The sequence below is a fragment of the Rhinopithecus roxellana genome, chromosome 4 (genome assembly GCF_007565055.1).
Source record: "Rhinopithecus roxellana isolate Shanxi Qingling chromosome 4, ASM756505v1, whole genome shotgun sequence".
NCBI lineage: Eukaryota > Metazoa > Chordata > Mammalia > Primates > Cercopithecidae > Rhinopithecus > Rhinopithecus roxellana.
Genome location: NC_044552.1, coordinates 131,315,045 through 131,333,857, shown reverse-complemented (window position 1 = coordinate 131,333,857; position 18,813 = coordinate 131,315,045). Strand labels below are relative to the sequence as shown.

The window sequence follows — 18,813 nt, the reverse complement described above, 5'->3', positions numbered from 1 at the left end:
CAGCACTTTGGGAGGTGGAGGCGGAGGCGGGTGGATCATGAGGTCAGGAGATCGAGACCATCCTGGCTAACACAATGAAACCCTGTCTCTACTAAAAAGTACAAATTAGCCGGGCGTGGTGGCGCGCGCCTCTAATCCCAGCTACTTGGGAAGCTGAGGTGGGAGAATGGTGTGAACCTGGGAGGCAGAGCTTGCGGTGAGCTGAGATCGCGCCACTGCACTCCAGCCTGGGCGACAAAAAAAAATGCCCTTTGAGTAGCAATAAAAATTACTAATTTTATTAAAATTTGACCCTAAGCATACATCTTTTTAATATTTTATGTGATAAAATGCTAAATGTGAATAAAACACTTCAGTTCCATAATGCCTGTCTTGAGAAGTACTTACATTATTGTGTGTGTCGAGAGCTAAAGTAACTGCTTTTTTCATGAACATCATTTTTCTTGAAAGAATAGCTGACTTAGGTATTGGGCAGACAGTTTCTTGAAAATGAAGGAAGTGAGCCTGCCATTTAAGGAAAACAGGTGATGTTCTTTGTTGCTAATGATAAAATCAAGCTTTCCAATGAAAATTATAATTTTAAAGAACTTTTATCTGCTACCATGTACAGATACTTCCCAACACTTAATGACTTTTCTGGTGAGATCAGTGGTGATATTAACAAAAATATGTCACATTTAGAAAAGTTTGTTGATGTGGTTTCGGATTTATATTGAAATTAACCTTTAAGTACCACTTGTTGAATTTTGATGTAGTATCAAAAAATAATAATCAAAATTACCTAAAAAGCTATCTAAATACTCCTTTTCCAGCATGTATCTGTGCGAAGTGTGCATTTTCTCTACACTTTAAACGAAGCAGCATATCACAATAAATTGAATAAAAAGGCAGATAAGAGAACCTTTTCCTAAGCTAGACATTAAGGAAATTTTCACATTTGTAAAATAATACACTCTTCTCACTTGTTTTTTTTTTTTTTTCCCCAGTTTTAGAGAATAGTTATTTGTATAAAACTGTTATATGTAATAGGATTATTGTTTTACGTGAATTTATTGATACTTTTTGATTTCCCATTTTAAATTCTCATATGGTAATATCAATAAATATAACCCACAAAAACAAGAACTTAGGGAATGGGGTCCTCAATAGTTTTTTAAAGTATGTGTAAGGGATCCTAAGACCAAAATTACTAAAAATCACTGCTTTAGAGTCTAGAACATTGAATCCCAAAGTGTTTTATATAAAGCATCTGATATATGGAACATTGACTCTAAAGCATTTTTGTAGGTATTAAACCAAAAGGGGGTTCGCTTCTAGACGGTAGGATTTTTTAAAATTACGTCTTGTGGGCTAAAAATGCATTCTGAATTCTCCAAAGAGGCTGTTATATACCTCAGCTTACTCGACTACAGAACCTTTAGCTGGACTGATGTTGTTTGGAATACATTTTGAAACTACTACTCCATAAACTACTAAAGAGACAAAACTACACCGTTGAAGTTTTGTCTCTGTATATCTTGGAGGCATGTGGGAACAGGGAGTCTTCATACTGCCCTGGCGTTGAATCCTAACTCTGCCACTTACTAGCTTCAGTTTTCTTTCCTATGAACTGGGGAAAATGCTAGCCAACATTATTGGATTGTTCGGAGCATTAAGTAGAGTAACAAGTAAACACTCCTAATAATAGGTATTTGCTATAATTTTTCCCTCCTTTATTGTAGATGTGAATCTTCATTACAAGGATTCCCATGTTACTTAAGCTAGTGAGTCAGAATTGTGTGACCTAGTCTAACAAGTTAGTAGAACAATAGAAGTTATATAGTGATTGGCTAGCCAGTGTTGTACATTTATAAGTCGATCAGACTAGGCTTTTAAGCCACCAAAAAACATAGCATGCTCACTGACCCAGTTCCATTTAAACTGAATAATTTTTACGAAAATGAAAGCAGTAGAATAAACTTCTCATTTTTAGCCTGTTAATGACTGAAAAGGGAAGATCCTAATTTTGATTCCATTTTGTTATATTAAACTCATTCATAAAATTTCATTTTGGAAAGGATATTGGCAGCTTATCTCAGTGTGGTGTATAGTTCCAGTACATTTGTCATTGTGTCTTTTGAGTTTTTTTGTTTTGTGATGCAGGTCATGGATTCAGGCGCTTATATGTAATTGGACATCTACTTGACTTTGGTCTTTTCTCTTTTTTTTTTTTTTGACTTTGGTCTTTTCTCACCTGGAATAAGAAGTAACTTCTGTGTACCTTTATTGTTCTTAGCATTCCCTGCAGTCTCATTCTGAGCATAGGAACAGAGAGCCTCACTATGCATTTAACCAGTCTTGCTGTCACTATGTGCAAGACACTGGAAAATCAAAACATGCTTCAGGACTTCTTGAGGGTACTTGCCCTGAGGAAGCTGACGTTATCCTGGCAAAAAGACTAGGTACAGCATGTCATGGTGGAAGAAGAAAGGCATACATTTTTATTATAACTCTGCCCTTTATTGGGCCCTCTGGCCTTAGGCAAGTTGCTTTTCTCTTTTTTCCTCTGTAAAATGCTAGTACCAATTCTACTCCATTATTTTTAAGAATTAGATGGGAACACCTTGAGTGTTCAGCACTGTGTCTAGCATTGTATGTGCTCGATGAATGTTCACCTCCCCCCCATTTTTGTATTTCTGGAAATAAAAATAGATTGCTCATGTAGTTTGCTCCTTGGAGAGTTCTTTGGGTCCTTATTGAAGAACTATTCTTGTTTTATAGTTTTAAAAACTCATTTCCGGTTTTTTTTGTTTTGTTTTTTTTTTTTTGAGACGTAGTCTCGCTCTGTCACCCAGGCTGGAGTGCAGTGGCGCAATCTCTGTTCACTGCAAGCTCCGCCTCCCGGGTTTACACCCTTCTCCTGCCTCAGCCTCACAAGTAGCTGGGGTTACAGGCGCCCGCCACCACGCCCGGCTAATTTTTTGTATTTTTAGTAGAGGTGGGGTTTCACGGTGTTAGCCAGGATGGTCTCGATCTCCTGATCTCGTGATCCGCCCGTCTCGGCCTCCCGAAGTGCTGGGATTACAGGCGGGCTCATTTCTGTTTTTAAGTCTGTGGCATGCAAGGCAAAAGGGCAACAACAACTAGAGACTGCTGATAGAGCAAAAAACGATAGTTTGGCAATAGCAAAAAAGTCACAGATTATGACAAAGAACAATACAAAAACTCTGTTAATAGTGTTATTTTATTATGTGGAAAAAAAAATTCCATTTTTTTTTTTTTTTTTTTGAGACAGAGTCTTGCTCTGTCCGCCAGACTGGAGTGCAGTGGAGCGATCTCGGCTCACTGCAAGCTCCGCCTCCTAGGTTCATGCCATTCTCCTGCCTCATCCTCCTGAGTAGCTGGGGCTACAGGCGCCTGCCACCTCTTCTGGCTAATTTTTTTTGTATTTTTAGTAGAGACGGGGTTTCATCGTGTTAGCCAGGGTGGTCTCGATCTCCTGACTTTGTGATCCGCCTGCCTGGGCCTCCCAAAGTGCTGGGATTACAGGCATGAACCAGCGCGCCTGGCCATATTACCCTTTTTTTTTTAAGGCCTCGAGTACATAATTGCAGTATCCTACAGTGTACTAATATGTTTTCAAAATCTGCATTGTCAAAAATCTATATGCTTTTGTTCTCACTCATAAGTAGGAGTTGAACTGTGAGAACACCTGGACACAGAGAGGGGAACAACACACACCACAGCCTGTTGGAGGGTGGGGGGTGAGGGGAGGGAACTTAGAGGACAGGTCAATAGGTGCAGCAAACCACCATGGCACGTGTGTACCTATGTGACAAACCTGCACGTTCTGCCATGTATCCTGAAACTTAAAGTAAAAATGGTTTCCATAAAAATAATTGCTGCTCATGGTTTTAAAAAGTCAGATAGTTCACAAGAACTTACAATAAAAGCAACCATTTCCTTTACATTCCCCTTTCCTGTACTTAGTGTTGTTTTCTGCAAAACCACTTCAAACTTTATTAAACTCTTTCTTCAGTGATTACTGCCATATCTCTTAAAACCCCACTTTATCTAGCTTCATCAGTTATAGACGTTATCCAAATATAGGAAGTAAATGAAGATTTCATTCAAGTTACTTCTCTGTATTCCCTCAAATTTTATGTCAGGTCCTCTGTTACCTTTGAAACTTTTCTTTCTTGTTGTCCTGTTGATGCGTATTCTAAGTTGAGAATGTGAGCCAATGCCTTTTCCTTTCACCTTTCTTATACTTCTCCTGCTCGTTTCTTAGCGGTACTTTCACATATGTAATATTAACATTTATATTGTTCTGTAACCATAATTATTTAATATGTTTTGACTTTAGGTTGAATATGAAAGTTGAAAATGAACCAAAAATATTCATGCGATGACTATATAAATATTTTCATGGCAGAGCTGGGTATTCAGTAGTGTACTGTGCTTACAGCTTTTCTGCTGGGTTTCTTAACGGTCTTTCCTTTTTTCTCACACTGTTTGCCTTCATAGCGGTTGAGTTCTTCTTCCTCTTTATTTTTCCTTAAGCTTCCTCCTGGAGACTTCTGTCATTGTACTTTGATCTGCAATGGTGGCTTTGTAGGCTGGTTGCATAGCTGACATCCTGCAACTTTTTTTCTTTGCTTTCTTGCCATGTATCTACTTTTTCCTGGAAGCTGTATCTTCACGCTTTGCTGAATAACATCCTTCAATATTTTTCCAAGAATGGGTTTATAGGAGATAAACATTTAAAAATTTCTGACTGGTTGAAAGTGTCCATTCTTTCCATGATCTTGATGATAGTTTGGATAGAATTCTAGGTTGAAAATCTTTTTTCTTAAAACTCTGGATATTACTTTATTGTTTTCTGATATTCAGTGTTACTGCTAAGTCTGATTCCAGTTTACTCGCTATTTCTTACGTGATTAACACTTCTCTGCCATCTCTAATGTTCTCCCCCATCTCTAAATGTTTTAGGATCTTTGTTTTCTCTTTGCTGTTCTGAAGTTCACAGTAATGTGTTTAGGAATTTTTTTGGTTCATTTTGAGCACTCAGTGGATCTTCACAGTCTGAAAACTTGTGTCCTTTAGCTTTGGGCAAAATCTCTTACTTTAACTATTTACTCTTCTATTTTCTCTGTATTCTTTGTAGACCTTATTTTAATAAAAATTTGGTCCTTCTAGATGAATTCTTTATTTTTTTTTTTGTATTTTTCTAATTTACCTTTAATCTTCCTACTTCTGAAGCCATTTTTCTCTATTTTATCTTCTAGTGTTTCTATTGAACTTTGTATATTTCAAGATACCTTGCTCTCTGATTGTTCTTTTAACATAGTATCTTGTTCTTGTTTTACGAGTGGAGTATTTTCTAAAATCTATTAGATAATACGCACTAGAGTATTTTTAAGGTTCTTTCCCTCTGTGTGGTTTTTTTTTCTGTTTGTAAATTTGACAGTCCTCTTCAACTTTATAGGCTTTCCCAGGTGCTTATTGATCTTTGGTAAGCTGTTCATATTTACGGATGAGACAATAGAAAAACCGACTGAGTTCTGTGTACTTGGGTGTCGCTTATCTTTTTTTGAAGGGGTGGGGAATAGCTTCTTAAAAGGCTGTCTTACTTTAGGTGGGGTGGGTCGGGTGCTGGTCCTTAATTGGGGTTAGTAAGTTCTGGAAAGACTTAACGGGCAACAACAAAGTCTATACCAGCTGTCCTAGTTTTTCTCTAACATTTCATTCTTTTAGATATACCACCATCCAGTGCTTGTTTGTCTGTTTGCTTTTGTTTGGAGGGTAGGGTGTGGTTGCTAGTATCTGTGAGCAGCAGTAGAAATGGGGATCTTTATTCTCTGTCCTAGTCCCATCCCTAGTCATACCTAGCATTTCTGGGTGAGTCTCTGGATTTTGTTGGGCAAATTGGTTCTTCTCCATGGGTATTCTTGGCACTCATTTTTTCCGCCTTACTTCATTAGTCACTATTCTGTTTTCTAATTGCAAAAAATTATTGAAATTTTCTGTCAGCTAACTTCCCCTTTATTATTGTGGGTTTATTCCCTTACTGTCATTTTAATGAGAGTCCTGAAGGGAGAGCAGGTAAAATCCTGGGCTCAGAAGTTGCAAATGCTTAGGAAGACATGAGAGCATCTATTTTAGAAGGCTTTCCATCAGAAATTATAACACTCATATTAATGCGTAAAGGCATTAACTCTTGGCTCTCAAGAAAGTGTGGTTTTCAAAAATGACAGTCTTTGAAGTCTCTAACTATACAAAGTCCACTATGATCAGGGTATTAAATGGAAAGTAATGATATTTCTGGGCCAGATACTTGTTGAAGTGCTTTATTGAATACAGTCTCATTGAATGCTCACAGCAACTGCATGAGGTAGTGTATTATTTTCCTCAGTTAATATATGAGGGAACTGAGGCACAGTAAAGTTGGGTTCTTGCTGAAGTACTGTATGAACGATATAAACCATGATTTCCTAGCCGTGTTGATCTGTACAGGTGTTAAGTGAACTACAGTCTAGTTTATCTTTTTTCCTAGAAGTTAGTGGCTTTTTGGTAAATATTATGGAATGAAACATTGAGAAAAGAAGTACTGACTTCTCTAGGCTGATGCTCCTTGGTATAAAGCCAGTAAAGTTAAGGAAAACATTAACTTTCCTCTCTTGTCTCAGACCACAGAGCCAAGATTTTGTGCTGGTCAGTTAGATGTAATAGTCACTCATAGTTTTTAGTACTTGACTGTTATTTACACACACAACTTTTTTTTTTTTTTTTTTTTTTGAGACGGAGTCTTGCTCTGTTGCCCATGCTGGAGTGCAGTGGCGTGATCTCATCTCACTGTAAGCTCCGCCTCCTGGCTTCATGCCATTCTCCTGCCTCGGCCTCCTGAGTATCTGGGACTACAGGCACCCACCACCACGCCTGGCTAATTTTTTTTTTGTATTTTTAGTAGAGACAGGGTTTCACTGTGTTAGCCAAGATGGTCTTGATCTCCTGACCTCGTGATCCAACCATCTCGGCCTCCCAAAGTGCTGGGATTACAGACATGAGTCACCGCCCCTGGCCTTTTTTTTTTTTTTTTTTTTTTTAATTTAAAGAGATGGGGTTTCATTCTGTTGCCCAAGCTGGAGTATAGTAGCATAGTTACTAGGTCACTGTAGTCTGGAGCTCCTGGGCTCAAGTGATCTTCCCACCTCAGCTCCCCTAGTAGCTAGCACTACAGGTGTGCCATCACACCCAGCTTTTACATATATATATATTTATTTCTTGTAGAGACGAGGTGTCACCATGTTGCCCAGGCTGATCTTGAAATGCTGTCCTCAAGCAATCCTCCTGCCTCAGCCTCCCAAAATATTGGGATTACAGGCATGAGCCATTGTACCTGGTGGACTATGGTGGAAAGCATATTCCATTTCTAGAGATTTGTTCTATAGTTGTACAAATGCACAAAGACATGTACAAAATTGTTTACGATATTATTTGTAATAAAACACTGGGAAAACCTAAATATCCATCAATAGGGGATTGGTTAATTTGTGATAGGCACATCCATCCACACGATGAAATGCTTTATAAAAAAATGAGATGTATGCAGATAGAGAAAGATCTTTGAGTAATATATGAAAAAAATTATGTACAGTGACCCTACTTGTGTAAGATGTGTGCTTGTGTGTTTGTATACACGTAGAAAAAAATTAGAATATATGAAAGGAAGTGTTCCTTTAAGTTTACCAATGTGGTAGCTTTATTACAAGTTGCTTTCAGATTTATATTGCATAGCTAACAGGATACCTCGGGATTAAAAAGTTACCTGTCTTATATAATCACCTTTTATTTTCATTTTATTTAAAAGAATTAATAATTGTACATATTCCTGGGATACATATTGATGTTTCAAATATATAATGCGAGCTTGTGCAGCTTGCAGCCCACAGGCTGCATGTGGCCCAGGATAGCTTTGAATGCAGCCCAACACAAATTAGTAAACTTTCTTAAAACACCATGAAATTTTTTGTGTGTGTGATTCTTTTTTTCTTTTAAGCTCATCAGCTATTGTTAGTTTTAGTGTATTTTATATGTGGCTCAAAACAGTTCTTCTTCCAGTGTGGCCCAGGGAAGCCAAAAGATTGGATACCCCTAATACAATGAATAGTGATGAAATCAGGGTAATTAGCATATCCATCATCTGAAACATTTATCATTTCTTTGTGTTAGGAACATTCAATATCCTTCTCCTAGCTATGTGAAACTATATATTATTGTTAACTGTGGCCATCCTAGAGTGGTAGAACTTATTCCTCCTATCTAGTTGTAATTTTGTATCCCTTAACAAATCTCTCCTTATTCCTCCCTTTGTCTCCCCTTCCTAGCAAGTGGTATACTCTGTTCTCCGTTTTGCTTCTATGAGATCAGGTTTTTTTTTTTTTTTTTTTTTTAAACTTCCACATATAAGTTTAACTTTCTATTCCTGGCTTTTATTTCACCTAACATATGTCCTCCAGTTCCATCCATGTTGCCATGAATGACAGGATTTCATTCTTTTTTATGGCTGAGTAGTATTCCATGGCATATTATAGCACATTTTCTTTATCCACTCATCTGTTGTTGGACACCTGAGTTAATTTCATATCTTGGCTATTGTGAATAGTACCACAGTAAACATGGAGGTGCAATGTCTCTCTGATATAATGATTTCTTTCCTTTGGATAAATTCTCAATAGTAGGATTGCTGGTAGTTCTATTTGTAGCTTTTTGAGGACTTCATACTATTCTCCACAGTGGTTATAACTAGTTTGCATTCCCACCAGAAGTATATGAGTTCCCTTTTTTCTGCATCCTCACCAGCATTTGTTTTGTTTGTTTGTTTTTATAACAGCCAGCCTACCTGGGGTGAGATGATACCTCATTGTGGTTTGATTTGCATTTCCCTGATGATTAGTAGTGATGAGCAGGTTTTCACGTATTTGTTGACCATGCATATGACTTGCTTTGAGAAATGTCTTTTGGGATCATTTGCCCATTTTTAAATCAGTTATTTATTTATTTATTTATTTATTTATTTTGCTGTTGAGATATTTCAGCTCCTTGTATATTTTAGATATTAATCTCCTGTTGGATGATTAGTGTCCAGATATTTTCTTCCATTCTGTAAGTTGTCTTTTACTCTGTTGATTGCTTTCTTTGCTGTGCAGAAGTTTTTAGTTTGATACAATTCCATTTGTGTATTTTCGCTTTTGTTGCCTATGCTTTTGAGGTCTTGTTTATAAAATATTTGCCCATACTGATGTACTGAAGCATTTCCTATATGTTTTCTTCTAGTAGTTTTATTATTTGGGGTGCTATATTTAGGTATGAGATGCATTTTGAGTTGATTTTTGTATAGGGTGAGAGGTAGGCATATAATTTCATTCATAAAATATGTAATTTGGCCCAGTGTGGTGGTTCACACCTGTAATCCCAGCAGTATGGGAAGCTGAGGTGGGCAAATCACCTGAGGTCGGGAGTTTGAGACTAGCCTGACCAACATGGAGAAACCCCATCTCTACTATAAATGCAAAATTAGCCAGGCATGGTGGAGCGTGCCTGTAATCCCAGCTACTCAGGAGGCTGAAGCAGGAGAATCACTTCAACGCAGGAGGTGGAGGTTGCGTTGAGCTGAGATTGCACCATTACATTCCAGCCTGGGTGACAAGAGCGAAACTCCGTCTCAAAAAAAAAAAAAAATTCTCTCTCTCTCTCTCTCTATCTCCCTATTTCATGTAGATATCCAGTTTTCCCAGCACTGTTTATTGAAGAGACCGTCCTTTCCCCAGTGAGTGTTCTTGGCACCTTTGTCAAAAATCAGTTGGCTGTAGGCTGAGTGTGGTGGCTCATGCCTGTAATCCTAGCACTTTGGGAGACTGAGGCAGGCGGATCACTTGAGGTCAGGAGATCAAGACCAGCCTGGCCAACATGGTGAAACTACGTCTCTACTAAAAATACAAAAATTAGCCAGGGGTGTTGGTGGACACCTGTAATCCCAGCTACTCAGGAGGCTGAGGCAGGAGAATTGCTTGTACCCAAGAGGTGGAGGTTGCAGTCAGCCAAGATCGCACTGTTGCACTCCAGCTCTAGGTGACAGAGCAAGACTCCATCTTAGGGGGGAAAAAAAGAAAAAAACGACTGATTTTTGTATATTGGTTTTGTTATCTTGCAACTTTACTGAATTTATCAGATCTGAGGGTTTTTTGGTAGAGTCTTTAGATTTTTCCATTTATATAAGATCATGTCATCTGCAAACAGGGACAGTTTGACTTCTTCCTTTGGATGCCCTTTCTTTCTCTTGCCTAATTGCCCTGGCTAGGAGGAATTGTTACATTTGATGGGGAATATAGGAACTTTAAATTCTATATCCTTAACTACTATTTTATTTTACCATGAGCATGTATATTTTATAACATTAAAAAAAAAGCATGATAGTTTTCGGTATTATAGCAACAATCACCAACTGGCCTTTGGTGGTTTAGATTTCCTTGGTGAGTTAGAAATCTAATGGAAGCAGTTTGGGAATCTGTATCCTAACAGGTATTTCTTTTTTTTTTTTTTTTTTTTTTGAGACGGAGTCTCACTCTGTCACCCAGGCTGGAGTGCAGTGGCACCATCTTGGCTCACTGCAACCTCCACCTCCTGGATTTAAGTGATTCTCTTGCCTCAGCCTCCCGAGTAGTTGGGATTACAGGCGTGTGCCACCACACCTGGCTAATTTTTGTATTTTTAGTAGAGACGAGGTTTCACCATGTTGGTCAGGCTGGTCTCGATCTCCTGACCTCGTGATCCGCCCGCCTCAGCCTTCCAAAGTACTGGGATTACAGAGTGAGCCACCACTCCCGATCCTAACAGGTATTTCAAGTGGTCCCCATGGTCAGATAACTGTGCTAGAGAAAGAGTGAACTGCATACAAATATGCATAATTAAGATTAAGAGGAAATTACCATAAAAGGAAATTAAAAGAATGGAATCGCTTTGAATGATACTCAACTAAGAAATTGTAAAATTTGGAGATGATAAATGATTCTCTAGGACATTATCAAATCTTAGAGATAGTAAACCTAGCTTATTTCAGATAGAATGGAAGAAACTTACATATGAGAGCTATTGCCTCACCTGTATCACTGGTGAATTATTTCAAATCTTCATGAAGCACCTAATTCCTAATCTATTTAAAGTATTTCAGAGCAGAGAGAAAAAAGTAGTTTGCAAGTTCTGCTGAAAAAGCCAGTATAACACCAACTCCAAAGCATGGCAAAGATTATGTATGCTTTAAAACTTAATTGTTCTAAGATTGTGGTTAAAATATTTTATAAATATTATTTGGGAAAGTAATACATCATGTCTAAATGAAATTCATTCCAGGAATCAAAGGATGGTTCTATGTTAGGAAATCTGTTAATATACTTACTTATATCTTAATATACTTAGTAATATCAGTGGACCAAAGAGAAAATTACGATCTTTTAGTTTTCTGCACAAAATCCACATGATAAAATTAACATCTTTAAGTGGTTTTTGAAAATATAAAACCCAAAACAAGATTCTTAGTAGAACAGAACTAGAACTAGCTTTTTGTTTTGTTTTGTTTTGAGACAGAGTTTCCCCCTTGTTGTCCAGGCTGGAGTGCAATGGCACAATCTTGGCTCACCGCAACCTCTGCCCCCAGGGTTCAAGTGATTCCCCAGCCTCAGCCTGCTGAGTAGCTGGGATTACAGGCATGTGAGGCATGTGCTACCACGCCCGGTGGTAATTTTGTGTTTTTAGTAGAGACAAGGTTTCTCCATGTTGGTCAGGCTGAACTCGAACTCCTGACCTCGTGATCCGCCCGCCTCGGCTCCCAAAGTGCTGCGATTACAGGCGTGAGCCACCGCTTCTGGTCTTAAGAGTTTCTTTAACCAAAGGTGTTGCAGAGTGTTAGCCTGTATCATGCTTAATGATAAAACACTAGAAGTGGTCTTGTTAAAGTTTGGAACAAGACCATAAATCAATTGCTGTCCCAAGTAAAATCTCAGTTTATTCTGACAAATGATTCTAAGGATTATTTAGAAGAATAAGTATATGAGGATAATTCAGAAATTTCTAAACAGCAAAAAAATCGAGGGTGGACTAATCCTATCAGATGTTTAAATATTATAAAGCTAAAGTAATTAAAACACTGGGTTACAGCTCCAGGACTAGCATACAAAACTGTAACATAAGGAACCCAGAAATAAGCACATGTAAATATAGGAGTTGCTTTTCAAGTTAATGGAGAAAAGAGTTTTTTAATAAATGGTTAACTTTTTCTTTTTTTTTGCGGGGGAGACAGAGTCTTGTTCTGTTGCCCAGGCTTAAGTGAAGTAGCACCATCATAGCTTACTGCAGCCTCAAACTCGTAGGCAGAAGTGATCCTCCCACCTCAGCCTCCTGAGTAGTTGGGACTACAGGCATGTGCCACCACATCCAGTTAATTTTTAACTTAATTTTTTTTTCATATAGATGAGATCTCACTATGTTGCCAGGGCTGGTCTTGAACTCCTGGCCTCAAGCAGTCCTCCCACCTTGGCCTCCCAGAAGATTGCAATTACAGGCATGAACCACTGCTCCTGGCCTCAATGGTTAACTATTGAGGAGGATCAAAAGGATATCTGGTTTGCTTCTCATCCAAAATAAATTCCAGTTTTGTCAGATGTGGATATTTTCCATTTTAATCATAAACATTCTAGAAGAAAACATGTATAAAGACCTTTTTTCGCTCTTCCCTTTTGCGGCCATCACCGAAGCGGGAGTGGCCAAAATGAAGTTTAATCCCTTTGTGACTTCCGACCGAAGCAAGAATCGCAAAAGGCATTTCAATGCACCTTCCCACATTCGCAGGAAGATTATGTCTTCCCCTCTTTCCAAAGAGCTGAGACAGAAGTACAACGTGCGATCTATGCCCATCCGAAAGGATGATGAAGTTCAGGTTGTACGAGGACACTGTAAAGGTCAGCAAATTGGCAAAGTAGTCCAGGTTTACAGGAAGAAATATGTTATCTACATTGAACGGGTGCAGCGGGAAAAGGCTAATGGCACAACTGTCCACGTAGGCATTCACCCCAGCAAGGTGGGTATCACTAGGCTAAAACTGGACAAAGACCGCAAAAAGATCCTTGAACGGAAAGCCAAGTCTCGCCAAGTAGGAAAGGAAAAGGGGAAATACAAGGAAGAAACAATTGAGAAGATGCAGGAATAAAGTAATCTTATATAAAAGCTTTGATTAAAACTTGAAACAAAGAAAAAAAAAAAGACCTTTTTTCTAAGTCTAGCAAACCCAAAAGTCCTAAAAGGGGGAAATGATAAGCTTGTATAAAAATTGAAAATTCTGTATCACCAAAACAGCTTTTTTGGAAAAAACAGATAAACTAGAAAACAACGTGTACAATATGATCTGGCTTCTGCCTAAGTCATCAGCTCCATCTGCTGCATTCCCTCCTCCCCATCAATCCTACACACACTTAAACTACACACACTTACAGCTACACTTCGGTCTTTCCTTCCTGAGGGTGCTCAGTAAATAGTCATTGAATAAATGAATGAATTCCATGAGAGTTTGCAAGTCAATATGTATGATATAATAAAGCCTTTCTTTAATGAGACAGAGTTTCAGTCTGTCACCCAGTCTGGAGGGCAGTGGCTTGATCTCGGCTCACTGCAGCCTCCACCTCCTGGGTTCAAATAATCCTCCCACCTCAGCCTCCCGAGTAGTTAGAATTACCAGTGTACACCACCACACCTGGCTGACTTTTGTATTTTTAGTAGAGATGGGTTTCACCGTGTTGGCCAGACTGGTCTTGAACTCTTTTTTTTTTTTTTTTTGAGATAGAGACTTGCTCTGTCGCCCAGGCTGGAGTGCAGCGGCATGATCTCAGCTCACTGCAAGCTCCGCCTCCCGGGTTCACGCCATTCTCCTTCCTCAGCCTCCCGAGTAGCTGGGACTACAGGTGCCCACCACCACACCCGGCTAATATTTTGTATTTTCAGTAGAGATGGGGTTTCACCGTGTTAGCCAGGATGGTCTCGATCTCCTGGCCTTGTGATCCACCCACCTCAGCCTCCCAAAGTGCTGGGATTACTGGCATGAGCCACCATGCCTGGCCCAAGTGATCGGCCTGGGCCGCCTTGACCTCCCAGAGTGCTGTGATTACAGGCATGAACCACTGTCCCCGGCCATAATAAAACTTCTTAAAATGAATAAAGAAGATTAACAATCCATTAAAAATTGCCAGAGAACAAGTTGGGCAAGTCAGGAAATTCTTTTTGCATTTCTATGCAAATGACTAACAAATATAAATTTTTTTTTTTTTTTTTTTTTTTGAGACGGAGTCTTGCTCTGTCGCCCGGGCTGGAGTGCAGTGGCCAGATCTCAGCTCACTGCAAGCTCCGCCTCCCGGGTTCACGCCATTCTCCTGCCTCAGCCTCCCGAGTAGCTGGGACTACAGGCGCCCGCCAGGTCGCCCGGCTAGTTTTTTGTATTTTTAGTAGAGACGGGGTTTCACCATGTTAGCCAGGATGGTCTTGATCTCCTGACCTCGTGATCCGCCCGTCTCGGCCTCCCAAAGTGCTGGGATTACAGGCTTGAGCCACCGCGCCCGGCAAAACTTTTAATAAATACCAATTAAAACAGCATTGAGATTCTGTCTCCCTTCTTGAACACTGCCTCCTCATTTCTAACCATTTCTTTGGTGTCTTCCCAAAATGTCAACAAACCATACTGTGAACTCCTTTTAGGTCTTCCCTCTGTCTAGCATATACCTGGCATACATTAGATGCATTGTTATATAAACAAAAGTATCTGAGATATGTAATGATCCTCTGCGAGGCGTCAAGGGGGCAGAAAAGACTAGAGGATTGGGGCCGCGTGGCCTTCCTTTTTTAACTCTCCTTTTCCTCATAGTTCCCTTAATGATGTTAGCCTGCCTTTTTATTCTCTTAGCCCTTTTAAATTTCTTCAGAAGGACATGCTCCTTAGTGGCAGGAACAGGAACTTCTTTCAGTGCTGGTCAGCCAGCAAAAATGACTTTTTGTGTATGTAAACAAATGGTTATTATTGTTGTGATACAATTGCTTAATCGTTAATAGGTGCTTTTTTTGAAGTCCTGTAAATACTTTTCTTCGGACTTAATACCACAGTGTCTCAGATACTTTATCTTCCTTTGAGCATTTTGGAAAAACAGACTAAAACTGCGCTCTCTATACAAAAATTTGTATTATTTGAAAAGATACAACAGGGATGCCTAGTGTTTAAGATAAGATTATAATATCTGCATAGTAGAAACCTCCAGCTTTTAGAGTTATAATTTTGTAATCTGAAATCCTATTTTTTGAATGTAATATTTACTTGCGCTAGCAAGTCTGGAAATACTTGTTGAAAGACTGGAATGATTAATGTAGATCCTTGAACACTTTCATGCTTTAAATAAAAGGACAGACAAATTTTGTTCGTTTTAAAGAACAGTAGTGTAGCCATATTAAATACATTTGGAAAATAAGAGGGAAGAATCCGACTCTTAATCTCACCTAAAAAATTGTGATAGACTTTTTTTTTTAATAGTTTCAAAATTTGTGTTTTTATGGTTAAAATTATGTATATTGCCTTTCCTCCCTACTTGATAAATCCTTAGCATTTTTCCATGTTGTTATGTCATTTAAAGACTATCACTTTAAATGGCTGCATAATTGTCTCTTGGTCACATTGTCGTATTGTATGTGCAGTGCTTATGAAGAAGAGCGGGTGGTACATTGTTTCTTTAAACTTGTGACTCATAACAAAAAATTTTTTTCTAAGAGAATTGCTAATCGTATGGATTTTGATAAATAGGAGAACGGTGACCTTATTGCAAAGCAGTGACTTTTTGTTTGTAAACATATGAACCTGAAACTTGAGGAAGTTGGTTGTCAGTTGTATTAAACCATCTATTAGATAGATATTTTGAGACGTTACAAACAAGTTGGGTAGCTGCTTATTTTTGAAGGGAGAATTTTGTCGTGAATCTTAATGTTAACATTATGTTATCTTATAGATCATGGAGCTTTGTGGTGCAACAAGACTTGGTTATTTTGGAAGAAGTCAGTTCTACATTGCTTTGAAACTTGTAGCTGTTGCCCAGTCTGGTTTCCCTTTAAGAGTGGAAAGTATAAATACAGGTAAATATAGAGTACACTAGTAACTGGAAGAAAATAGGCTTCTATTACAAATGAAGTCAAGTCAATAGAACTCTTGTGTCTTTCTGATCTTATAGTGGCATTTATGACCTTGAGTGAAGTGTCATGACTTTATTCCCACTACCTTGCATTTCTCACTTGAAAATACTAGAAAAATATGTCTGTCTTTTATTACGGCATAGTCTATGTACTTCATCTGTATTTGACTGTATGTACTGTTCAAATGGCAAATATTTAAGAATTTACTAAAAGTTGTTTAGAAATATTTTAAGCGAATAGTTTTATTAAGGTAAATGATAAATTATAGTGACCATCTTCATATATAGCATCCCTGTTTTCTTCATTTCTAATAAAACAACATTATACTTTGTATTTTTGTTTGTTTGGGAAGGCTATGGAGGCTCCAGTTGAAATTAAGAAGTAACAGTTAACCTAAACTTTTTGATTGATAGAGACAATATTAAAATATTGGCAGACTAAAATCTAGTTACAGACATCTGACCGCATTACAAGTTTGTATTAGTCCATTTTTACACTGCTATAAAGAAATCCCTGAGACTGGGTAATGTATAAATGAGAGAGGTTTAATTGACTCACTTCTGCATGACTTGGGAGGCCACAGGAAACCTACAATCGTGGCAGAAGGTGAATGGAAAGCAAGGCATGTCTTATATGGCCACAGGAGAGAGAGAGAGAGCAAGAGAGAATTGCTACAGACATTTAAACCATCCGATCTCATGAGAACTCACTCACTATCATAAGAACAGCAATGGGGGAATTGCCCCCATAATCTGATCACCTCCCATGTGGGAATTACAATTCGAGATGAGATTTGGGTGGGAACACAGAGTCAAACCATATCAAAGTGTTACATCATCAGATAATTTGTTTTTCAAGTATTTAGAGACTTGTTGATGTGAAAGAAGATAGAAAGTCTACAAAGATAGGCACTTAAATGCAGAGGGTTCTTTCGTTTTCATAGAGTAAAGGGAAAAGAGAAAAATTAAGATTTTAAAAATAATCTGTACAGAAAAATTGCTGTAAAATTCTGTAAATATCAGAATTTGTAGAAATAGTTTTAAGTACCAGTTTAGTTTATTGGTCAGTGGAGGTTTTCATTGTGGACCTCTAGTTTGCCACACATCTTTCTTCTAGTGTTGGGAGTTTACATTCTTTTCAGGTAATTTTGAATTCTTTTACATGTATATTGAATAAGCGTAATAGTTTCCCCCCTTCATATGGAGGTTCTAAAGAGAGACAGAAGTAATCATATAATGGAGGTAAGTACACTTTCCTCTGAAATGATTCTGTAGCTGTATTTTTTCTGGTCTAAAAGTATCACTTATGATTTACCTGCAAGCAGTTTTTCAGTCCTTCATCTTTCTCCTCTATTTAAAATTGAATGTAGAATAGAATACTGTGTACCATGTTTTTGGTAGGTGAACAGTAAGGTATTTTTAGGAATTTCTGCCATGAAAATTTCTAAATCTATCTCAGACTTAGTGACATATTCTGTGCTTTACTTAGAGGTCTAAAATCTTACTTTAAAGACCCAGTGTGAGTAGAAGCAGCCTAGGCTTTGGGGTCTGACTGACCTAGGTTTAGATCCTGTCAGTTACTACGAGCATGACCTTGCCATCATGAAACCTCAGTTTTCTTATCTTTAAATAGGGACTTTGCAGGTGTACTGTGGTTACGAGGTAAAATAAATATTCAATGACAAGTGTAGGGCTAAACATAACGTAGACATTTGATATAGCCATTTATATCACTCACTAGAAGGACAATTTGGTTTTATTACTTCTTTCTAGGTAAGAGTCTCCCTGAATAATGTAAGGGAGATTATGGTCCAAATTTTGTGGTGATAGATGTTTTGTGCCTTTTGTTTCTGTATCCATTTTTACAAAAATTCTAATATCTAATTCATGTCTTATTTTAGTTTTTAATATATATGTCCTTTTTTATTTTAAAGTAATGATTATTTTGTGGTTAACAGTAAAGGACCTTCCTCTGCCAAGATTTGTTGCTTCAAAAAATGAACAGGAATCTCGCCATGCAGCCTCATATTCTTCAGATTCTGAAAATCAAGGGTCATATTCTGGTGTAATTCCCCCACCACCTGGCAGGGGGCAAGTGAAAAAGGGATCTGTGAGCCATGATACGGTTCAGCCTCGTACATCTGCAGATGCACAGGTAATCACATGCATGTAAATATTAGCAGTTCATGCCCTGTGCAAATGCTTCACTAAAACATTTATTGGTAGCTTAATAATTAACATGTCTCCTTAAAATTACAATTTTAAAATATTGTTCTTTTCTAGGAACCTGCCTCCCCAGTAGTTTCACCACAGCAATCCCCACCAACTTCTCCACACACATGGAGGAAGCACAGCCGTCATCCCAGTGGTGGGAATAGTGAGAGGCCTCTTGCGGGACCTGGGCCATTTTGGTCTCCCTTTGGTGAAGCACAATCAGGTATTTAGAGATTTATTGATTAGAGTGTCATTGTGTTGCCCAGCCTGGTCTTGCACTCCTGGGTTCAAATGATCCTCCTGCCTCAGCCTCCTGAGTAGGTGGGGATTATAGGCTTGTGCCACAGAACCT

The 18,813-nt window shown here is 38.4% G+C and overlaps 1 protein-coding gene across 12 annotated transcripts in view; it reads left to right on the top strand.

The window, feature by feature from the left end:
- Nucleotides 1-18,813, top strand: part of REPS1 (RALBP1 associated Eps domain containing 1) — an 88,106-nt gene that overhangs the window by 28,301 nt on the left and 40,992 nt on the right. For 5 of the 12 annotated variants that reach the window (XM_010379518.2, XM_010379516.2, XM_010379514.2 and 2 more), the window contains exons 2-4: nt 16,068-16,191; nt 18,206-18,402; nt 18,531-18,684. In XM_010379518.2, coding sequence (XP_010377820.1) covers nt 16,068-16,191; nt 18,206-18,402; nt 18,531-18,684 — 475 coding nt within the window. Of the gene's footprint in view, nt 1-12,761; nt 13,112-16,067; nt 16,192-18,205; nt 18,403-18,530; nt 18,685-18,813 lie in introns of those variants that run through there. The other 7 variants (XM_030928547.1, XM_010379515.2, XM_010379511.2 and 4 more) reach the window with 4 other exon arrangements.